This window comes from Heteronotia binoei, chromosome 7 (assembly GCF_032191835.1).
Source record: "Heteronotia binoei isolate CCM8104 ecotype False Entrance Well chromosome 7, APGP_CSIRO_Hbin_v1, whole genome shotgun sequence".
Taxonomy (NCBI): Eukaryota; Metazoa; Chordata; class Lepidosauria; order Squamata; family Gekkonidae; genus Heteronotia; species Heteronotia binoei.
In genome coordinates, this window is record NC_083229.1 from 4,437,117 (window position 1) to 4,461,602 (window position 24,486).

General features: G+C 48.8%; 1 protein-coding gene across 1 annotated transcript in view; it reads left to right on the forward strand.

Annotated features, from left to right (window-relative positions):
* LOC132574915 (1-phosphatidylinositol 4,5-bisphosphate phosphodiesterase gamma-1-like) overlaps positions 1 to 24,486 on the forward strand; it is a 156,741-nt gene that overhangs the window by 53,339 nt on the left and 78,916 nt on the right. The window contains 6 exon segments of the mRNA XM_060243165.1: positions 3,359 to 3,369; positions 3,371 to 3,509; positions 7,426 to 7,519; positions 9,983 to 10,030; positions 23,363 to 23,447; positions 24,406 to 24,486. Of these exon segments, the coding sequence (XP_060099148.1) occupies positions 3,359 to 3,369; positions 3,371 to 3,509; positions 7,426 to 7,519; positions 9,983 to 10,030; positions 23,363 to 23,447; positions 24,406 to 24,486 (458 nt within the window).

The following is a 24,486-nucleotide window of genomic DNA, read 5'->3' on the forward strand; positions in this document are numbered from 1 at the left end:
CTGATAGATCACCAGGTCCAGGTGGCATACATCCAAGAGTCCTGAAAGAACTCAAAGGTGAACTTCTGGAACTCCTAACAAAAATATGTAATCTTTCATTAAAATCTGCCTCCTGAGGACTGGAAGGTACCTAATGGCACCCCCATCTTTAAAAAGGGTTCCAGAGGAGATCCGGGAAATTACAGGCCAGTCAGTCTGACTTCAATACCAGGGAAGTTGATGGAAACTGTTATTAAGGAGAGAATTGATGAACAAAAGCTATTGAGGAGGACTTAGCATGGGTTCTGTAAGAGAAGATCTTGTCTCACTAATCTGTTAGTGTTCCTTGAGGAGATGAACAAGCATGCGGACAAGGGGGACCCAATAGAGGCTGTTTACCTTGACTTCCAGAAAACTTTTGATAAGGTTCCTCATCAGAAGCTCCTTAGTAAGCTCAATAGTCATGGGGTAAAATGACGAGTCCTCTCGTGGATCAAAAACTGGCTAATTAATAGGAAGCAGAGAGTGAGTATAAATGGGCAGTCTTCGCAGTGGAGGACGGTAAGCAGTGGGGTGCCGCAGGGCTCAGTACTGGGTCCCATGCTCTTTAACTTGTTCATAAATGATTTGGAGTTGGGAGTGAGCAGTGAAGTAGCCAAGTTTGCGGATGACGCTAAATTGTTCAAGGTGGTAAGAACCAGAGAGGATTGTGAGGAACTCCAAAGGGATCTGTTGAGGCTGGGTGAGTGGGCGTCAACGTGGCAGATGAGGTTCATTGTGGCCAAGTGCAAAGTAATGCACATTGGGGCCAAGAATCCCAGCTGCAAATACAAGTTGATGGGGTGTGAACTGGCAGAGACTGACCGAGAGAGATCTTGGGGTCGTGGTAGAGAACTCACTGAAAATGTCAAGACAGTGTGCGATTGCAATCAAAAAGGCCAACGCCATGCTGGGTATTATTAGGAAGGGAATTGAAAACAAATCAACCAGTATCATAATTCCCCTGTATAAATCGATGGTGCGGTCTCATTTGGAATACTGTGTGCAGTTCTGGTCACCGCACCTCAAAAATAACAACAACAACAATAATAATAACAACAACATTTTATTTATATCCCGCCCTCCCCGCCGAAGCAGGCTCAGGGCGGCTAACAGCATATCAATCCATACAATAGGTTATACATAAATTTAAAATCAGCAATCAACTTAAAACATTCCAATTTTAAATTAACATTTCGGGTGCTATTCTGTTAAACGTAAGTATGATGGCAGAAATCACTTAAGGCAAATACATCAGTATTCAATCAGGTAAAGGCCCTCCTGAAGAGGATGGTCTTGCAGGCCCTGCAGAACTGTTCAAGGCTCCGCAGGCCCCGCACTTCTTCCGGGAGCCTCAATAGAGAAGGCCTGTATACGAGTATTCTTTAATTTTGCCTCCTTCGGCCTGGGGATAGTCAGTTGGTTCTTTCCCGCTGATCTCAGTTCTCTCTGGGGTTCGTATGGGGAGAGACGGTCCTTCAGGTAGGCAGGTCCACGACCATATAGGGCTTTAAGGATATTAAAGCATTGGAAAAAGGGCAGAAAAGGGCAACTAGAATGATTACAGGTTTGGAACACTTTCCCTATGAAGAAAGGTTAAAACGCTTGGGGCTCTTTAGCTTGGAGAAACGTCGACTGCGGGATGATAGAGGTTTACAACATTCTGCATGGGATGGAGAGGGTAGAGAAAGAAGTCCTTTTCTCCATTTCTCACAATACAAGAACTCGTGGGCATTTGATGAAATTGCTGAGCAGTCGGGTTAGAACGGATAAAAGGAGGTACTTCTTCACCCAAAGGCTGATTAACATGTGGAATTCACTGCCACAGGAGGTGGTGGCAGCTACAAGCATAGCCACCTTCAAGAGGGGTTTAGATAAAAATATGGAACAGAGGTCCATCAGTGGCTATTAGCCACAGTGTGTAAATATGTGTGTGTGTGTGTATAAATTTTGGCCACTGTGTGATACAGAGTGTTGGACTGGATGGGCCATTGGCCTGATCCAACATGGCTTCTCTTATGTTCTAATGTTCTTATGGGTATTGATGGAACTCTCTGTCTGGGGCAAGTGATGCTGTATATTCTTGGTGCTTGGGGGGAGGGCAACACTGGGAGGGCTTCTAGTGTCCTAGCCCCACTGGTGGACCTCCTGATGGCACCTGGTTTTTTTAGCCACTGTGTGACCCAGAGTGTTGGACTGAATGGGCCATTGGCCTGATCCAACATGGCTTCTCTTATGTTCTTATGTCTGGGGCAGTGATGCTCTGTATTCTTGGTGTTTGGGGGGGGGAACAGTGAGAGCGCTTCTAGTGTCCTGGCCCCACTGGTGGACCTCCTGATGGCACCTGGTTTTTTTGGCCACTGTGTGACACAGAGTGTTGGACTGGATGGGCCATTGGCCCTGATCCAACAGGGTTTCTCTTATGTTCTTATGTGACATAGAGTGTTGGACTGGATGGGCCACTGGCCTGATCCAACATGGTTTCTCTTATGTTCTTATGTGTGACACAGAGTGTTGGACTGGAGGGGCCATTGGCCTGATCCAACATAGCGTCTCTTATGTTCTTATGTGACACAGAGTGTTGGACTGGAGGGGCCATTGGCCTGATCCAACATGGCTTCTCTTATGTTCTTATGTGACATAGAGTGTTGGACTGGATGGGCCACTGGCCTGATCCAACATGGCTTCTCTTATGTTCTTATGTGTGACACAGAGTGTTGGACTGGAGGGGCCATTGGCCTGATCCAACATAGCGTCTCTTATGTTCTTATGTGACACAGAGTGTTGGACTGGAGGGGCCATTGGCCTGATCCAACATAGCGTCTCTTATGTTCTTATGTGACACAGAGTGTTGGACTGGAGGGGCCATTGGCCTGATCCAACATGGCTTCTCTTATGTTCTTATGTGACATAGAGTGTTGGACTGGATGGGCCACTGGCCTGATCCAACATGGCTTCTCTTATGTTCTTATGTGTGACACAGAGTGTTGGACTGGAGGGGCCATTGGCCTGATCCAACATAGCGTCTCTTATGTTCTTATGTGACACAGAGTGTTGGACTGGAGGGGCCATTGGCCTGATCCAACATGGCTTCTCTTATGTTCTTATGTGACACAGAGTGTTGGACTGGATGGGCCATTGGCCTGATCCAACATGGCTTCTTTTAAGTGTGACACAGAGTGTTGGACTGGATGGGCCATTGGGCTGATCCAACATGGCTTCTCTTATGTTCTTAAGGCTTGGGGTGTCATTCTGAGAAGGTTAAGGTTTTGACTGTAACCCTTTCAGATCCTCTTAAACAAACATTAATGTGTTTTCCCTGTTCTTCTTTGTCTTGCAGTGGATATTCGGGGAAATCAAAGAGATCCGGCCAGGGAAGAATTCCCGGGATTTTGAACGATACCCAGAAGATGCCCGGAAGCTGGACTCTGCTTTGTGTTTCATCATCTTGTATGGGATGGACTTCAGGCTGAAGACCCTGAGTTTGGCGGGTCAGTAATGGGGAAACGGCTATGGAGAGAGGAGAGGCTAATCCTATACCAGAGGTTCCCCAAACCTACGGGCCCCATTGGAATTCTAGCACAGCATGGCGCAGCGTAACGCTCTTTAGTAGAATCTGCTGGTGATCCGCCTACTCGACTGGGGCCAGGACCTTTTCTGTCCTGGCCTCATCCTGGTGGAACTCTCTACCAGATGACATCCGAGCCCTGCGGGTCCCTTTGCAGTTCCGCAGTGCCTGTAAGGCAGAGATGTTCCGCCAGGCTTTCCATTAAGGACAGCGATGGCTGACACCTTCCTTTTTTGTCCGTCCTCCTTCAGAAACTTTGCTTCCTGACCCCCTTTGCACGTTAGGCCACACACCCCTCTTCGTACAGGCCCAACTATAAGCTCCAATCAATCAATCAATCAATCAATCAATCAATCACCTTTTATTTATATCCCGCCATCCCTGCTGAAGCAGGCTCGGGGCGGCTAACAACAAAATTCAATATACATTGTACAGTACAACATTTTAAACTACAATTAATTAAAATCTATTAAAATTCTAAAAACAGTAAAATTAATATTTTGTGCTGTTACCTAGATGGCGAACTTACTTAGCAGTTCTGGTCAGTGAAGGCCATTCGGAACAAGGTGGTCTTGCAGGCCCTGCGGAATTGTTCAAAGTCCCGCAGGGCCCGCATTTCTTCTGGAAGTTGATTCCACAGCTGTGGAGCCATAACAGAGAAAGCCCGGGTACGGGTACTTTGAAGTTTTACCTCTTTTGGCCCGGGGATAGTCAGCAGGTTCTTCCCTGCTGACCTCAGTGCTCTCTGGGGTTCATGTGGGGAGAGACGGTCCCTAAGGTAGGCAGGTCCTCGGCCATATAGGGCTTTAAAGGTAATGACCAGCACTTTGTAACGAATCCGGTAAATAACTGGTAGCCAGTGCAGTTCATGCAGCCTCTTCCAGGAGGATTGGCTACATCAGGGGTGTGTGGCCTAACATGCAAAGGAGTTCCTGCTACAAAAAAAAAAAAAAAGCCCTGGGTCACGTTATGAGAAACCAAGAGTTGGAAAAGACAAGAATGCCACGAAAAGCTGAAGGTAGCAGGAAGTGTGGAAAGTAGCAGGAAGTGTGGAAAGTAGCAGGAAGTGTGGAAGGTAGCAGGAAGTGTGGAAGGTAGCAGGAAGTGTGGAAAGTAGCAGGAAGTGTGGCAAGTAGCAGGAAGTGTGGAAGGTAGCTGGAAGTGTGGAAGGTAGCAGGAAGTGTGGAAAGTAGCAGGAAGTGTGGAAGGTAGCAGGAAGTGTGGAAGGTAGCTGGAAGTGTGGAAAGTAGCAGGAAGTGTGGAAAGTAGCAGGAAGTGTGGAAAGCAGCAGGAAGTGTGGAAGGTAGCTGGAAGTGTGGAAAGTAGCAGGAAGTGTGGAAGGTAGCAGGAAGTGTGGAAGGTAGCAGGAGGTGCGGAAGGTAGCAGGAGGTGCGGAAAGTAGCAGGAGGTGCGGAAAGTAGCAGGAGGTGCGGAAAGTAGCAGGAGGTGCGGAAAGTAGCAGGAAGTGCGGAAAGTAGCAGGAAGTGCGGAAGGTAGCAGGAGGTGCGGAAGGTAGAAGGAGGTGTGGAAAGTAGCAGGAAGTGTGGAAGGTAGCAGGAAGTGTGGAAGGTAGCAGGAAGTGTGGAAGGTAGCAGGAAGTGTGGCAAGTAGCAGGAAGTGTGGAAGGTAGCAGGAAGTGTGGCAAGTAGCAGGAGGTGCGGAAGGTAGCAGGAAGTGCGGAAGGACCAACAGGAGATGGATGGACTTATCTGAGGAAGCCACGAAGGCCCTCAGTCGACAAGACCTGAGCAAGCCTCATAACGATGGGACATTTTGGAGGTCATTAATATATTGTGTCACCCTAATTTGAAAGCGACTAGATGGCACTTGTGCACAGGTTGCTTGGTCTGGGTTCTGGAATGTAAAAGGTGATGTTTTCCCTCCTTTGTGTCTAGCTGTGGCCGCTGGCCAATACAAACAACGTCTTGTGACTCACTGGCCACGGGGCGCGTGGCACCTGTCTCTAGTTCTGAAGCTGGCTTTCCGTGTGATGCTGACAGGAAGCCAAAGCCTGGGAGACTTTGCACCCTGCACACACTGAGCAGCTGTAGCTTTGAACTTGCACAATTGTACCTGATTTGGGCAGGTAGCTTCCCAGTTTGGCATGAGGCTCCGTGCTCGTGCAGACTCCCAGAGGGGAGTGGGTGGTTTTGCCTCCATGACCATCACAATTAAAGCAGGGCTCGAGTGGTGTGGTGGACATGAAGACTTCCATATCTCTGCATTTCCCCCCCACACCTTAGAAAATGCCTCTCCTTTCCTTTGCAGCAGCATGCACTGTATTTCCCTAAGACAAGAGCATTGGTTTGGGGATGGTATTAGAACAATACTTTGTATTGCATTGATATCTGCCAAAGACAAATCATAAGAGCATCAGAGTAGCACCATTGCAATTTATTTGTTTGTTTTATTGTTTTAATATTGCTTATTGTTTCTTGTGTATTTTATGCTGTTAGCTGCCTTGAGTCTGCATAGAATGGGTGGGATATAAATATAACGTAAATTAAAAGATAGATAGATAGATAGATAGATAGATAGATAGATAGATAGATAGATAGATAGATAGATAGATAGATAGATAGATAGATAGATGATGGATGGATGGATGGATGGATGGATGGATGGATGATAAAAAAGAAGGCATGTTGGATCAGGCCAGTGGCCCATCCAGTCCAACACTCTGTGTCACACAGTGGCCAAAAAACCCAGGCGCCATCAGGAGGTCCACCAGTGGGGCCAAGACGCTAGAAGAAGAAGATGTTGGATTTATATCCCACCCTCCACTCCGAAGAGTCTCAGAGCGGCTCACAATCTCCTTTCCCTTCCTCCCCCACAACAGACACCCTGTGAGGTGGGTGGGGCTGAGAGGGCTCTCACAGCAGCTGCCCCTTCAAGGACAACCTCTGCCAGAGCTATGGCTGACCCAAGGCCATTCCAGCATGTGCAAGTGGAGGAGTGGGGAATCAAACCCGGTTCTCCCAGATAAGAGTCCGCACACTTAACCACTACACCAAACTGGCTCTCGCACTGTGCCCCCCCCCCCAAGCACCAAGAATACAGCACCAAGAATACAGAGCATCACTGCCCCACACAGAGAGTTCCTTCCTTCCAACATCTGACATTCATGTCTTGTGGCTCTCTAACATCTGATGTTTATTCTGTGTGAGAGCCAGTTTGGTGTAGCGGTTAAGTGCATGGACTCTTATCTGGGAGAACCGGGTTTGATTCCCCACTCCTCCACTTGCACCTGCTGAGATGGCCTCGGGTCAGCCATAGCCTTCATAGAAGCTGTCCTTGAAAGAGAAGCTGCTGTAAAAGCACTCTCAGCCCCACCTACCTCACAGGGTGTTTGTTATGGGGTGGGGGGGAAGGTAGAGAAGATTGTGACCGCTCTGAGACTCTTGAGATTCAGAGTATAGGGTGGGATATAAAACCAAAATTTAGGGGAGGGACGGTGGCTCAGTGGTAGAGCAAACCCCACCCACCTCACAGGGTGTCTGTTGTGGGGAGGGAAGGTAAAGGAGATTGTGGCTGCTCTGAGAGTCAGAGTACAGGGCAGGATATAAATCCAATATCTTATTCTTTGATTCCCCACTCCTCCACTTGCAGCTGCTGGAATGGCCTTGGGTCAGCCAGAGCTCTTGTAGGAGTTGTCCTTGAAAGGGCAGCTTCTACCGGAGCTCTCTCAACCCCACCCACCTCACAGGGTGTTTGTTGTGGGGGAGGAGGTAAAGGAGACTGTGACCGCTCAGACTCTGAGATTCAGCTTATAAGGCTGGATATAAATCCAATGTCTTCTTCTTCTTCCTTTCTGATTGACTTATACTGCTCCCTTTCAGCCTTCTCCGAAGATGACGTCAACCTGTGGATAGCAGGCCTGAACTGGCTGGTGATGGACACGCAGCGGGCACCCACCCCACTCCTGATCGAAAGGTAAGCGAGAGCCTGAAAAGGCGGATTTCTGCGGCAGAAGCCAGGCGTGTAGAGCGCAGAATTAGCTGCTGTTCATTCCACGCAGGACCCAGCCAACCTCTGCTCATGTGAATGAAATCCTCCACTTTGCCTTTAGCATCCCTGGATTCCCCCCCCTCCGCCCACAGTCTTAGACTCTGCTTCTCTCCTGGTAATGTGATGGTGTCGTTTGACTCTGCTCTGGCAAGACCTCATCTGGAGTGTTCAGTTTGGGGCACCACATTTTAAGAAGGATCTAGACAAGCTGGAACGGGTCCAGAGGAGGGCGATGAAGATGGTGAGAGGTCTGGAGACCAAGTCCTATGAGGAAAGGTTGAAGGAGCTGGGGATGTTTAGCCTGGAGAGGAGGCGGCTGAGAGGTAATATGATCCCCATCTTCAAGGACTTGAACGGCTGTCCTATAGAGGATGGTGTGGAATTGTTTTCTGTGGCCCCAGAAGGTAGGATCAGAACCAATGGGTTGAAATTAAATCAAAAGAGTTTCCGGGTCAACATTAGGAAGAACTTCCTGACCGTTAGAGCAGTTCCTCAGTGGAACAGGCTTCCTCAGGAGGTGGTGGGCTCTCCTTCCTTGGAGGTTTTTCAACAGAGGCTAGATGGCCATCTGACTGCAATGACGATCCTATGAATTTAGGGGGAGGGGTCTGTGAGTTTCCTGCATCATGAAGGGGGTTGGACTAGATGACCCTGGAAGTCCCTTCCAACTCTGATTCTAAGAAAAAAAATGTGTGTCGCATAATTTTTTGAAGTGCATTATGCACAGTGGTTTTTGCATCTTAGCAATCTCTCCTGGTGACGACAACTGTGATTCTCTGCCCTGATTTCCTTAACCCTCCACAGTAGCAATGAACCCGGTAGCACCTTTAAGACTAACAGATTTTATTGTAGCATAAGCTTTCGAGAAACACCACTCTCTTTGTCAGGTCTGATTTTGCATCTGACGAAGACAGTTTCTGGAAAGCTTACACCACAATAAAATTTGTTTCTCTCACAATAAAATTTGTTTAGTGGGAGGGACAGTGGCTCAGTGGTAGAGCATCTGCTTGGGAAGCAAAAGGTCGCAGGTTCAATCCCCGGCATCTCCCAAAAAGGGTCCAGGCAAATAGGTGTGAAAAACCTCAGCTTGAGACCCTGGAGAGCCGCTGCCAGTCTGAGAAGACAAGACTGACTTTGATGGACCGAGGGTCTGATTCAGTATAAGGCAGCTTCATATGTTCATAAAGGCAGTGCTCCCTCTAAGCTGTGGAGTCTTGTGAGCAAAAATTCTACTTTGTCAGCTCCTGGTATTCAAGCTGTGAGCAAGCGATTTGGCTTCTGCGTAAATCAGTTTGCTCTCGGGCCGTCCTTCCTGAGCTAAGACAAAAATGTGTGAGCCAGAGTCTAAAAAACTGTGAGCTAACTGACAGTAACTCAGGTTAGAGGGAACACTGCTTAAAGGTGCTACTGGACTCTTTACTGTTTTGCAGCAACAGACTAACAACTAACTCCTCTGGATCTTACCCCTCCACAGCTCTCCCAGGGTTCTGCTCTCTCAGCCCTGCAGCCAATCCCTTCCTGGCGTACGGAAACATCCGTGACAGGGGTGGAGAGACAGCCCGATTTGGCTAACTCTCTTGGGAACAAGCATCTCAGGAATGTGGGTGTTTTTCCTTTCCCTCCTCAGAAACATCTTTCACAGAGTGGCGAAACACTGGAGCACAAATGCTGTGTTGCAATAAAAGATTTCGGGACTTGGAGCCAACTTAATTCTGGCTTCCTGGGGTTTTTCCTCCCCAAAGAAAGTTTCTAACCCCCATGGCTGGAGAAGGCAGCTTGAAAATATGGGGCCTGAACAAGGTGGAAATTCAGAATGCTGGGGTGGGGAGCAGTGCCCCCTCTGAGCTGGGGAGTCTTGTGAGCAAAAATTCTAGTTTGTGAGCTAAAAGGTAAAGGTAGTCCCCTGTGCAAGCACCAGTCGTTTTCGACTCTGGGGTGACGTCACATCACGACGTTTTCACGGCAGACTTTTGACGGGGTGGTTTGCCCTTGCCTTCCCCAGTCATCTATGCTTTCCCCCCAGCAAGCTGGGGACTCGTTTGACCAACCTTGGAAGGATGGAAGGCCGAGTCAACCTGGAGCCGCCTACCTGAACCCAGCTTCCGCCAGGATCAAACTCAGGTCGTGAGCAGAGGGCTCTGACTGCAGTACGGCAGCTTTACCACTCTGCATCCCAGGGCTCTTTTACTTTGTGAGCTACTGGCGTTTAAAGTTAAAAGCTACTGCATAAATTAGTGTGCTCTGGGGCCCTCCTTCCTGAGCTAAGACAAAAATGTGTGAGCTGAAGGCTAAAAAACTTTAAGCTGGCTCACACTAACTCAGCTTAGAGAGAACACTGGTTTTGTCATCTGTGCGAGCCTAAGATTTCACTCTCTGCTCTTCCCTTAGGTGGCTGCGGAAACAGTTTGACCTGATGGACAGATCGAGAGAAGGCAGGTGAGTGTAGCGGGTGTTTCCCCTCTGTACAGGTGACCCACAGACTGGAGCTCCCGAACACACCTTGGTTGCTTCCAGGCAATCTTTGGCAGGCAGCTGCTCCCTTTTGTTTGCTTCTTTGTGCAAAGGCTTAGCTCCATATTTTTATCTAACCCCCTCTTGAAGCTGGCTACGCACCTCAGCAAAAAAGCCAGAATCCTTCCCCCAGTGCTGATCCTATGGCTAAGGGCGTGCAAGTTCCATTTTTCTTAAACACGTCAAGAATCCTTGGATTGGAGAAACATATGGATATGACAGGGGCTGTGGCTCAGGGGTAGAGCCTCTGTTTTGTGTGCAGAAGGTCCCAGGTTCAATCCCCGGCATCTCCAGTTAAAAGGATCAGGCAGGAGGTGACAGGAAAGACCTCAGCCTGGGACCCTGGAGGTCCACAGCCAGACAGTACTCAAAGATCTTATTCAGTATAAGGCAGCTCCATGCTTTCATGTGAGACGGTGTTAAAGGGCAACTAGAATGATTAAAGGGTTGAAACTCTTTCCTGTGAAGAAAGGTTAAAGCGCTTGGGGCTCTTTAGCTTGGAGATTGAGGGGGTGACATAACAAAGGTTTACAAGATTATGCATGGGATAGAGAAGGTAGAGAAAGAAGTGCTTTTCTCCCTTTATAAGACAAGAACTCGAAGACACTCGGTGAGTTAGAACAGATAAAAGGAAGTACTTCTTCAACCAAAGGGTGATTAACACATGGGATTAATTACCACAGAAGGTGTTGGCAGCTACAAGCATAGACAGCTTCAAGAGGGGATCGGAGAAACATATTACGCCGAGGTCCATCAGTGGCTATTAGCCACAGCGTATTGTTGGAACTCTCTGTCTGGAGCGGTGATGCTCTGTATTCTTGGTGCTTGTGGGGGGCACAGTGGGAGGGCTTCTAGTGTCCTGGCCCCAGTGATAGACGTCCTGGTAGCACCTGTTTTTTTTGGCCACTGTGTGACACAGAGTGTTGGACTGAATGGTCCATTGGCCTGATCCAACATGGCTTCTCTTATGTTCTTATAAGCCCGTCTCGGTGGGCAGGGCGGGGTATAAATCAAATTAAATATAAACAGAGGGCAGACAACAAAGTTATTTTTAATCCGGCAGATCTGCTCTTAGTATGTTTGTTTGGAGAAATTGTTCCTACTGAGACATAAATTATTATATTTTATTCTTAGCCTGTTAAGGAAAAGGATATGGGCTCCATGTGTTTATTCTAGGATGATATTATTAAATTAACAAGTCTGTGCCTTCATGTTATTTCATATGTTTACTCTAATGTTGATATTGCTAAATTAACAAGTTAGTCTGTGCTTCCAATATGGTTTAGTTTAGCGTAGCCACTGATGGACCTCTGCTCCATATTTTTATCTAATCCCCTCTTGAAGCTGGCTATGCTTGTAGCCGCCGCCACCTCCTGTGGCAGTGAATTCCACATGTTAATCACCCTTTGGGTGAAGATGTACCTCCTTTTATCCGTTCTAACCCGACTGCTCAGCAATTTCATCGAATGCCCACGAATTCTTGTATTGTGAGAAAGGGAGAAAAGTACTTCTTTCTCTACCTTCTCCATCCCATGCATAATCCGATTTTTTTATACTTTTATGTGTCGACGAAGAATTGTTTAGACTTATACTTTAAGTAATAGTTTAGTAAAAAGGATATAATGAAAGATAAAGATGGTAAAATATATGGGGAGAATTTTATGCTTGTGGGTGAAAACTATTGGGTATTTCATCCGGAGGTAGAATTGTAACTGATATATTTGTATTTTTCTTTGTTTCTGTCTTTCCCATTTTGTATCTACCCTTCCCCCTCTATACTGTATCTATGCTCATGCTTCTTTTCTTTGTAGTTAAAATCAATAAAAATTATAAAAATCAACATAAACATAAACTTATCTCGGTGAATTCAGATTCAGCAACGTTACCTCGGAAGCTCCCTTTGAAATTCGTTTGTGGGAGAGTTGTGACTTTTAACCCCTAAAGTATCACTATATTTCTGCCCCAGACTAACCTGGCTACTCACCTGGTATAAAAGCAGGAAAAGAGGCTACGCAGAGGTGGGTGAGCTCAGCAACTCCTGGCCTCCCGTAGAGGGAATCTAACACAGAATTCTGCTAGTTTCCGCTGAGATCCTGTGTCTTGGGGGACCACTCTATCCAACAGGGTGGGGGCTCTCATAAGTGAATGCATCTCCTTGTAAAGACGCATCGATGTGCACTGAAGAATAGAATGCTCAGAAATAGAAGAAGATGACTGCAGGTTGATTGATTGATTGACTTTTATTTTATTTTGTGGGCTTCTATTCCGCCTTCTCCCGTAACCGGGCTCAAGGCGGATCACAACATACAATAGTAACAGTACAAAGCTATAAAACAGAGTTAAAATACTGCATTAAAGTTAAACAGTAAAAACAAATCACCAATAAATAAAATGCACCATCGGCGAAAAAGGCACAGCGTGTCAAGTAGCCAGTTATAAGCCCGCATTTAAGGGATGGTGATAGCACTGTGATAAGGTCCAATGTCACCACAAGGGCGCATGTACCATTTATACCCCGCCCATCTCTCTGAAAGCAAGTTTGGTGTAGTGGTGAAGTGTGCAGACTCTTATCTGGGAGAACCGGGTTTGACTCCCCGCTCCTCCACTTGCAGCTGCTGGAATGGCCTCGGGTCAGCCATAGCTCTGGCAGAGGTTGTCCTTGAAAGGGCAGCTGCTGTGAGAGCCCTCTCCAGCCCCACCCACCTCACAGGGTGTCTGTTGTGGGGAAGGAAGGTAAAGGAGATTGTGAGCCGCTCTGAGACTCTTCGGAGTGGAGGGCGGGATATGAATCCAATACCTTCATCTACCTCACAGGGTGTCTGTTGTGGGGGGGGGGAGGAAGGGAAAGGAGATTATGAGCCGTTCTGAGACTCTTCAGAGTGGAGGGCAGGATATAAATCCAATATCTTCATCTACCTCACAGGGTGTCTGTTGCGGGGGGGGGGGGGGAGGAAGGTAAAGGAGATTGTGAGCCGCTCTGAGACTCTTGAGTGGAAGGCAGAATATAAATCCAATGACTTTTTCTTCTTCTAAATCAGAGACTCAGAGCGGCTTACAATCTCCTATATCTTCTCCCCCCACTACAGGCACCCTGTGAGGTGGGTGGGGTTGAGAGAACTCTCATAGCAGCTGCCCTTTCAAGGACAACCTCTGCCAGAGCTATGGCTGATGAAAGGCCATTCCAGCAGGTGCAAGTGGAGGAGGAGTGGGGAACCAAACCCAGTTCTCCCAGATAAGAGACCGCACACTTAACCACTACACCAAATTGGCCCTCAGGTCCACCCTGTGAGGTGGGTGGGACTGAGAGAGCTCTCATGGAAGCTGCCCTTTCAAGGACAGTTCTGCCAGAGCTGTGGCTGACCCAAGGCCTGACCCAACAGCTGCAAGTGGGGAATCAAACCTGGTTCTCCCAGGTAAGAGTCCACGCACTTAACCACTACACCCAACTGGCTCACATTCAAAAAGAATGCGAGCCATGTCATCTCCCTGACCTGCTAGCTTTCTGTCTTTGAGGGAGTCGCTCTTTTCTGCATGAGGGAGCATTCAGCCATGTGCAGTATCACCTGAGGAGGTTAAGCCCCAGCCGGAGTTTTCCACCTCTATCAGCATGAGGCCCCAGGCAGGCTGGAACTCGCTTCCCTCGCCCGATGAGTGCATGCATTCCATTCCTGGTGCTCCCACCCTGCCTCCTTGGCCGTCCTCCTTTGCATGGACTATGGCTTTCCTTGCCGATCCCAGCTGATCTGTCTCCACGATAGCCTGTGCCAGCCCTGCGCCAGCACTCAGCTGCTGCCAAATGTCTGGGCACGCCTCTGTCAGCTGGTCGAGATTCAGAAAGCAGAGGCGTCGCGACCGAGCTGTGGGCTGGGGAAAAGGAAGCTGGGCAGGTCTTGAGAGAAGCAAAGGAGCTTTTGGAGGCCAGAGCGCGGCTCAACGGTAGAGGATTTGCTTGGCATGTGGAAGATCCCAGGCTCAGTCCCCAGCAAAGTCCCAGGCAGTAGGTGATAAGGACGTAAGAGAAGCCATGTTGGATCAGGCCCATGGCCCATCTGATCCAACACTTTGTGGCCAAAACCCAGGTCGGGGCCATGACTCCAGAAGCCCCCCTCACACTGTGGTCCCTCCATGCTCTAAGAATACAGAGCATCACTGCCCTAGGCATAAGGACATAAGAGAAACCATGTTGGATCAGGCCAATGGCCCCTCCAGTCCAACGCTCTGTGTCACACATAAGAACATAAGAGAAGCCATGTTGGATCAGGCCAGTGGCCCATCCAGTCCAACACTCTGTGTCACATAAGAGAAGCCATGTTGGATCAGGCCAATGGCCCATCCAGTCCAACACTTTGTATCACATAAGAACATAAGAGAAGCCATGTTGGATCAGGCCAGTGGCCCATCCAGTCCAACGCTCTGTGTCACATAAGAGAAGCCATGTTGGATCAGGCCAATGGCCCATCCAGTCCAACACTCTGAGTCATATAAGAACATAAGAGAAGCTATGTTGGATCAGGCCAATGGCCCCTCCAGTCCAACACTCTGTGTCACACAGTGGCCAAAACCCCAGGTGTCATCAGGAGGTCCATCAGTGAGGCCGGGAGACTAGACACCCTCCCACTGTTGCCCCTCCCAAGCACCAAGAATACAAAGCATCACTGCCCCAGATAGAGAGTTCCACCTATACCTTGTGGCTAATAGCCACTGATGGACCTCTGCTCCAGATGTTGATCCAATCTCCTCTTGAAGCCGTCTATGCTTGTAGCCGCCACCACCTCTTGTGGCAGTGAATTCCACGTGTTAATCACCCTTTGGGCGAAGAAGTACTTTTTTTGATCCATTCTAACCCGACTGCTCAGCAATTTCATCAAATGCCCACGAGTTCTTGTATTGTGAGAAAGGGAGAAAAGGACTTCTTTCTCTACTTTCTCCATCCCATGCATAATCTTGTAAACCTCTCTCATGTCACCCCGCAGTCGACGTTTCTCCAAGCTAAAGAGTCCCAAGCGTTTCAACCTTTCTTCATAGGGAAGGTGTTCCAGCCCTTTAATCATTCTAGTTGCCCTTCTCTGGACTTTCTCCAATGCTATAATATCCTTTTTGAGGTGCGGCGACCAGAACTGCACACAGTACTCCAAATGAGGCCGCACCATCGATTTATACAGGGGCATTATGATACTGGCTGGTTTGTTTTCAATTCCCTTCCTAATAATTCCCAGCATGGCGTTGGCCTTTTTTCATTGCAGTCGCACGCTGTCTCGATGCTTAAGCGTAGGCAGACATGGCCCAATCTGGGCAGGCACCTCTCTACCTTGTTGTAAAATAACACATGCGGCATGGCTACTCTCGGACATTACAGTCAGACAGGGCTGTGGTCTTTTGCTTGTACCCGTGTGCCAGCAATCTGTAAACAGGATGCCGGATAGCGAAGGCTGGAGGTCTGTGCAGGAAGAGATGGGCGTGGAGGCAGGAAGCAGCGCAGGGCAAACCCAGGAGAAGGTGGAGATAGAAATGGGTGTTTTCTTTCCCTGTCCTGCAAGACGCTTATACCTCTCTGCCCTCCAGCTGTCCGCAGCTGAATCGAAGATTTGCTGTAAACCACAAAGATTACTCAGTGAGGGTTGCAGCGTTCCACGTTCTTTTTTTTTAAAATTTCCCACTGGGTGCTTTTTAAAGAGGCTTTAATCTCGTTCGTATTTGGGTAATCAGGCCCTCGTTTTAATCTTGGGGGAATTAATTCAAGGCCCACTGATAACAATTACCCTTGGACCATTCCGGCGAAAACATTCGTTTAGTCTCCTCGGTGCCGCATTAATCAGATGCTTAATTTAATCCCCGGGGGAATTATTTTATAAAAAGACAGTCTTAACTATGCAGAGAGAGGTTTCACAAACAGAACGCATTAATCCAATTTGGATTTTCGGATGCTCCTCGCTGGCGTTATTTGATACGTGTTACGTATGATAGTGCTGCTTTACAAAACCAGCCATTTCCAGCTAACAGCAGTCTGTTTTAATCCTGTGATAGGTTTTATACTAAACTGATTTTCAGTTCAGGGTTAAATAGAGTGTGCTAGAGAGCCAGTTTGTTGTAGTGGTTAAGTGCGCGGACTCTTATCTGGGAGAACCAGGTTTGATTCCCCACTCTTCCACTTGCAGCTGCTGGAATGGCCTTGGGTCAGCCATAGCTCTCTTATCTGGGAGAACTGGGTTTGATTCCCCACTCCTCCACTTGCACCTGCTAGAATGGCCTTGGGTCAGCCATAGCTCTCTTTTCTGGGAGAACCGGGTTTGATTCCCCACTCCTCCACTTGCAGCTGCTGGAATGGCCTTGGGTCAGCCAGAGCTCTCTTATCTGGGAGAACTGGGTTTGATTCCCCACTCCTCCACTTGCACCTGCTGGAATGGCCTGGGGTCAGCCATAGCTCTCTTATCTGGGAGAACCGGGTTTGATTCCCCACTCCTCCACTTGCAGCTGCTGGAATGGCCTTGGGTCAGCCAGAGCTCTTCTATCTGGGAGAACCGGGTTTGATTCCCCACTCCTCCACTTGCAGCTGCTGGAATGGCCTTGGGTCAGCCAGAGTTCTCTTATCTGGGAGAACCGAGTTTGATTCCCCACTCCTCCACTTGCAGCTGCTGGAATGGCCTTGGGTCAGCCAGAGCTCTCTTATCTGGGAGAACCGGGTTTGATTCCCCACTCCTCCACTTGCAGCTTCTGGAATGGCCTTGGGTCAGCCAGAGCTCTCTTATCTGGGAGAACCGGGTTTGATTCCCCACTCCTCCACTTGCACCTGCTGGAATGGCCTTGGGTCAGCCATAGCTCTTGTAATTATCCATCCCACAGTGTGTGGTTCCCAACAGTGTTCCCTCTACGCTGAGTTAGTGTGAGCTAGCTCACAGTTTTTGAGCCACTGACTCACACGGGGTTTTTTTCTTAGCTCAGGAAAAATGGCCCCAGAACACAGTAATTTATGCATTAGCTGACGGTTTTATTACCAGTAACTCACAACTTTATTCCAGTAGCTCACAAAGTAACATTTTTGCTCACAAGATTTCACAGTTTAGAGGGAACACCGGTTCCCAACACCATTAGGGAGGGTGGGCAAGAAAGTTACGGAGAGCCAGTTTGGTGTAGTGTTCAAGTGTGCGGACTCTTATCTGGAAGAACCGGGTTTGATTCCCCACCCCTCCACTTGCACCTGCTGGAATGGTCTTGGGTTAGCCATAGCTTTCTCAGTAGTTGTCCTTGAAAGGGCAGCTTCAGGGAGAGCTCTCTCAGTCCTACCCACCTCACAGGGTGTCTGTTGTGGGGGAGGAAGATAAAGGAGATTGTGAGCCACTCTGAGACTCTTCGGAGTGGAGGGAGGGATATAAATCCAATATCTTCATCTACCTTACAGGGTGTCTGTTGTGGGGGAGGAAGGGAAAGGAGATTGTGAGCCGCTCTGAGACTCTTCAGAGTGGAGGGAGGGATATAAATCCAGTATCTTCATCTACCTCACAGGGTGTCTGTTGTGGGGGAGGAAGGTAAAGGAGATTGTGAGCCACTCTGAGACTCTTCGGAGTGGAGGGAGGGATATAAATCCAATATCTTCATCTACCTTACAGGGTGTCTGTTGTGGGGGAGGAAGGGAAAGGAGATTGTGAGCCGCTCTGAGACTCTTCAGAGTGGAGGGAGGGATATAAATCCAGTATCTTCATCTACCTCACAGGGTGTCGGTTGTGGGGGAGGAAGGTAAAGGAGATTGTGAGCTGCTCTGAGACTCTTTGGAGTGGAGGGCGGGATATAAATCCAATATCTTCATCTACCTCACAGGGTGTCTATTGTGGGGGAGGAAGGTAAAGGAGATTGTGAGCCACTCTGAGACTCTTCGGAGTGGAGGGAGGGATATAAATCCAATATCTTCATCTACCTCACAGGGTGTCTGTTGTGGGGGAGGAAGATAAAGGAGATTGTGAGCCACTCTGAGATTCGGAGTGGTGGGCGGTATATAAATCCAATATCATCTTCTTATCTTGAGCTGCCTGGAGCTACGATTTCTTTGGAACCTACAGAGGGTTAGTGGGCTACGCCGACCATAACTTTCACCACCTTATGCAAAACCTTCTTCCTGTGCAGCTGTGGTCTTTGCCTTATCTGGATGCATTCCGTAGTGTGAGAGACAAGATGTTTTCCAACTCTCTGGCCTACATCCTTATGGGCCTCGTAATCCTTTGGTCTGTCAACAGTTGTCCCGCTTGTTTGCTTAGCTTTCGAATGCGCCTTTTCTCAAGGGCTATGTCGGGTTTACTGAGGCATTGCAAATAATGATTCAAGGGGTGGTCATCCATCCACGCCTCGCTGCAAAAGGTCCCTCCTGATCTTTGTAGGTAGCAGTGTTCCCTCTAAGCCAGGGGTGTCAAGCATGTAGTCCAGGGGCTGAATCAGGCCCCCAGAGGGCTCCTACCAGCCCCCCCCCCCAAGCAACTGGCTGTCATCTGCTTCCTTCTCCCTCTCTCTTGCTTCCTTCTGCATAACAGTCTGCTTTGCAAGGCTTGCTCAGTTGCACAGGAGCTACAGAGCAAAACCTCTGTTTTCTCAGTTGGCTGAGGCTCCTCCCTTGGGGAGGAAGGGCGGGGAGAGGAAGAGCTTGTTTTCCCAGGCTCTCTCAATCACACAGCAGAGTTACTGAGTGAAGGCTCTCTTCCTTCTATTGGCGGAGGCTCTTCTCTCCCCCCCCCCGCCAGTCCCCTGGGAAAGGAAGGAAAGAGCCACAGCTTCCTTTTCCCAGTTCCCTGGATCCCATGGGAGAGAGATACAAAGGAAGCATCTTTAAGACCAATGAGTGCTAACGTTTTAAACATGTTTTAAGCTATTATATATATATGTAATTGTCTTTGTCTGTATCCTTTATAAAGTTTATATCTCTGCTGCATAGTCTTAAACAGGTACACACATGGCCCAGCCCAACATGGTTCGGCCCAACCCAACATGGCCCGGCCCAACAAGGTCTCATTTATGTCAGATTCGGCCCTCATAACAAACTGGAGAGCCAGTTTGGTGTAGTGCTTAAGTGCACGGACTCTTATCTGGGAGAACCGGGTTTGATTCCCCCACTCCTCCACTTGCAGCTGTTGGAATGGCCTTGGCTCAGCCAGAGCGCTCTTATCTGGGAGAACCGGGTTTGATTCCCCACTCCTCCACTTTCAGCTGCTGGAATGGCCTTGGGTCAGCCAGAGCTCTCTTATCTGGGAGAACCGGGTTTGATTCCCCACTCTTCCACTTGCACCTGCTGGAATGGCCTTGGGTCAGCCAGAGCTCTCTTATCTGGGAGAACCGGGTTTGATTCCCCACTCCTCCACTTGCAGCTGCTGGAATGGCCTTGGGTCAGCCAGAGCTCTCTTATCTGGGAGAACCAGGTTTGATTCCCCACTCCTCCACTTGCAGCTGCTGGAATGGCCTTGGGTCAGCCAGAGCTCTCTTATCTGGGAGAACCAGGTTTGATTCCCCACTCCTCCACTTGCAGCTGCTGGAATGGCCTTGGGTCAGCCAGAGCTCTCTTATCTGGGAGAACCGGGTTTGATTCCCCACTCCTCCACTTGCAGCTGCTGGAATGGCCTTGGGTCAGCCAGAGCTCTCTTATCTGGGAGAACCAGGTTTGATTCCCCACTCCTCCACTTGCAGCTGCTGGAATGGCCTTGGGTCAGCCAGAGCTCTCTTATCTGGGAGAACCGGGTTTGATTCCCCACTCCTCCACTTGCAGCTTCTGGAATGGCCTTGGCTCAGCCAGAGCTCTCTTATCTGGGAGAACCAGGTTTGATTCCCCACTCCTCCACTTGCACCTGCTAGCATGGCCTTGGATCAGCCAGAGCTTTCGCAGAGTTGTCCTTGAAAGGGCAGCTGCTGTGAGAGCCCTCTCCAGCCCCACCCACCTCACAGGGTGTCTGTTGTGGGGGGGGGGGGAAGGTAAAGGATATTGTGAGCCTCTCTGAGACTCTTCGGAGTGGAGGGCGGGATATAAATCCGATATTATCTTCTATCTTCAAATTCTAATAACAAATGAGTTTGACACCCCTGATCTAAGCTGAGTTAGCATGAACTAGTTCACAGTTTTTTAGCCTCCTGCTCACACATTTTTGTGTTAGCTCAGGAAGGATAACCCCAGAGCACATTAACTTATGCAGCAGCTCACAACTTTAGTACCAGTAGCTCCTAAGTAGAATTTTTCCTCACAGAACGTCACAGTTTACTTTAGAGGGAGCTTTGGTGGGCAGCCATGTTGATCTGAAGAAGGAGAACGACACTTGAGTCCACCTTTGAGACCAACGAAGTTTTATTCACATTCAAGTTTTTATTATGATCCAAGATCAGAATTGAGGTCAACAGGTACAATAATATACAGCAAATACATCAGCTGGATATCTAAACATGTCTAGGCCCTGAATACAACTAATACACCTAAATATATCAAATTGTTAAAAATATCTATTTAAAATTTCTTAAAAGAAGTTGTAATTTTCTGTTTGAGTAAACTTGCTACATTTTATTCAGAGTATTAATAAAGGAAGGCCTCTATGCCGTGTTGTTGGCCCTCCAAAGGAACTATTTGGCCACTGTGTGGGACAGGATGCGGGACTAGGTAGACTATTGATCTGATCCTACTGGAGTCTTCTTACATTCTCATCAGGTGAAGGCCTCAGCCTCTGTGCCCTGTTGTTGGCCCTCCAGAGGAACTGGTTGGCCACTGTGTGAGACAGGAGGCTGGACTAGATGGACCCTCCCTGGTCTGATCCAGCAGGGCTCTTCTGATGTTCTTCTCAGGGGAAGGCCTTGGCCTCTCTGCCCTGTTGTTGGCCCTCCAGAGGAACTGGTTGGCCACTGTGTGAGACAGGAGGCTGGACTAGATGGACTCTCCCTGGTCTGATCCAGCAGGGCTTTTCTGATGTTCTTCTCAGGGGAAGGCCTCAGCCTCTCTGCCCTGTTGTTGGCCCTCCAGAGGAACTGGTTGGCCACTGTGTGAGACAGGAGGCTGGACTAGATGGACCCTCCCTGGTCTGATCCAGCAGGGCTCTTCTGATGTTCTTCTCAGGCGAAGGCCTCAGCCTCTCTGCCCTGTTGTTGGCCCTCCAGAGGAACTGGTTGGCCCCTGTGTGAGACAGGAGGCTGGACTAGATGGACTCTCTCTGGTCTGATCCAGCAGGGCTTTTCTGATGTTCTTCTCAGGGGAAGGCCTCAGCCTCTCTGCCCTGTTGTTGGCCCTCCAGAGGAACTGGTTGGCTACTGTGTGAGACAGGAGACTGGACTAGATGGACTCTCCCTGGTCTGACCCATCAGGGCTCTTCTGATGTTCTTCTCAGGGGAAGGCCTCAGCCTCTCTGCCCTGTTGTTGGCCCTCCAGAGGAACTGGTTGGCCACTGTGTGAGACAGGAGACTGGACTAGATGGACTCTCCCTGGTCTGACCCATCAGGGCTCTTCTGATGTTCTTCTCAGGGGAAGGCCTCAGCCTCTCTGCCCTGTTGTTGGCCCTCCAGAGGAACTGGTTGGCCACTGTGTGAGACAGGAGGCTGGACTAGATGGACCCTCCCTGGTCTGATCCAGCAGGGCTCTTCTGATGTTCTTCTCAGGGGAAGGCCTCAGCCTCTCTGCCCTGTTGTTGGCCCTCCAGAGGAACTGGTTGGCCACTGTGTGAGACAGGAGACTGGACTAGATGGACTCTCCCTGGTCTGACCCATCAGGGCTCTTCTGATGTTCTTCTCAGGGGAAGGCCTCAGCCTCTCTGCCCTGTTGTTGGCCCTCCAGAGGAACTGGTTGGCCACTGTGTGAGACAGGAGGCTGGACTAGATGGACCCTCCCTGGTCTGATCCAGCAGGGCTCTATTGATGTTTTTCTCAGTGGAAGGCCTCAGCCTCTCTGCCCTGTTGCTGGCTCTCCAGAGGAACTGGTTGGCCCCTGTGTGAGACAGGAGGCTGGACTAGATGGACTCTCTCTGGTCTGATCCAGCAGGGCTTTTCTGATGTTCTTCTCAGGAAAAGGCCTTGGGCTCTGTGCCCTGTTGTTGGCCTTTCAGAGGAACCAGTTGGCCACTGTGTGAGACCGGAGGATGAACTAGATGGACTATTCTTCTGATCCAGCAGGGCTCTTCTGATGTCCTTAGGGTAATAAAAGTTCTATCCAGCACCTGCACATGTGTTTGTTCTGGGGGGATGCAAGTTCTGCAGTGGTGTTCTAGCCCAAGACTCTGTACTTCCATCCTGGAAGGCAGCCCTTTGAGGCTGGGGGGGGGGAAAAGAGAGATCCATGGGTGTGTCCATGTAGCACCGGCCAGTGCAAATGCAACTCCAACGGTTGTATGTTTGGTTTGATCCCCAAGTTGCTGGACACCTGGAAGGAGCCAGCACAATTTGACTCGTTGAAATGCAATTGAAATGCACCCCGGTTTGAACGTCAGACAAAGCGTAATATAAATATAAAATACTGAGGTCACTGCTGTGGACCTCAATACCTGATCCCCTCGTCTGATGACGTGTGCTTAAAGAGCACACGAAAGCTTCCATTCTGAATAAAACTTTGTTGGTCTTAAAGGTGAAACTTGACTCCTGCTTTGTTCTGCGACTTCAGACCAACACGGCTGCCACCTTGTATAAAGCTTAATGTAGTGAAACAGCCCGTTCCAGTCTGCGGCCCCATTATGGGAAACAGTGGGATGTCTGGTGCAAACCATTTCCACTTGTTCGAGGAAGAGGGCGATGCCCCTGATATAAATTCAATACATTTACAGTGGATTTTGGTGTAGTATTGAAGACGTTTAACCGCTTCTTGCGGTATTTCTCACGAGTCAGGCTGTTTGAAAGAATATGCATATTTAATTGTATGTATTACGCCTTGTGAATTTTTGACTGTATCGATCGTTAAATTATACCTTGAATTTTTCTTTTCAGCGTATTAACACTTACCAGTAATTATAGCTGTGAGCCTATTGGGTGTTTTTCTAGCTGTTACTATCCGTGGCTTCCTTTGGTTTCTTTTGTGTGTGGAAAGAATTTCCCCAGCATGCACAGTTGGGGGCATTCAAATCTTTGATTGGAGATGTTAGTCTGGAATCGGTGTGTGCCTTATACCTGAATTCAAAACAGGGGGGGCGGGAATCGGGGTACAAAGACTCAGCGGTGTTGCAGCTGGTTAAGTGGAGCAAGTGGTCCAAAAAAAAAGGTCATTTTGCTGACAGAAGGCTCTTTTTTATATATACAAAGCCCTATTTCCGCATCTCTTTTTCTTTGCAGCGTCACCCCCAAAGATCTGAAGGCCCTCTTGCCACAGGTCAACTATCGTGTGCCTAATATGAGATTTCTGAGGGACAAACTTCTGGTGAGAAGACCTCCTTGCCCCCACCCCATCCCCTCGCCTTTCTGCTCTTCCCCTCCCCTCCCAGAGCCAGTTTGGTGTAGTGGTGAAGTGTGCGGACTCTTATCTGGGAGAACCAGGTTGAATTCCCCACTCTTCCACTTGCAGCTGCTGGAATGGCCTTGGGTCAGCCAGAGCTCTCGCAGAGCTGTCCTTGAAAGGGCAGCTTCTGGGAGAGCTCTCTCAGCCCTACCCACCTCACAGGGTGCCTGTTGTGGGAGAAGAAGATAAAGGAGATTGCAAGCCACTCTGAGTCTCTGATTCAGAGAGAAGGGCAAGGTATAAATCTGCAATTCTTCTCTCAGAGCTCTCTCAGCCCCACCCACCTCACAGGGTGTCTGTTGTGCGGGGAGAAGATAAAGGAGATTGTAAGCTGCTCTGAGTTTCTGATTCAGAGAGAAGGGTGGGATATAAATCTGCAATTCTCCTTATTCTTCTTCCCTCTTCTTCTCATTCTCCCATCTGCCTATCTAATCTATTTGTACTATCCCATTTTTATCTCACCTTTCTTCTAAGAAACTCAGGGGAGCTTGCATGGTTGTCCTCTCCCTATTTTATACTTACAACCCACCTTTGAGGTAGGCTCAAGCCAAGAGAAGGTAACTTGCTCAAGCTCATGCCATGTGCTTCATTGCTGAATGGAAATTTGAATGCGGCTCTTGCAGGATCTGGGCTGACCCTCTAACCACTATTCATCTCTGGAATCTCCTTGCTTACTTTTCTGCTCGGTCCAGCTAAACCCCTCGTCGGGGAAAAACCCCCTTCAGGAAAGGGATTTCATCTGGCATCAGCAATAAACTTTGATGCTGGGGGGTGAATAGACAAATCAACTTTGTTAGATTCCTTGATACTTGAGTAAGGAGTTTTCATTATCCAGTCAAGGCCTCTTGCTTGAACCCCTTTATTTTTCTTTTCTCTAAAGGAGGTGGAAGTCAGGACCGAAATGACTTTCAACCACTTCGCACATTTCTACAAAAACCTGATGTTTGATGCCCAGAAATCG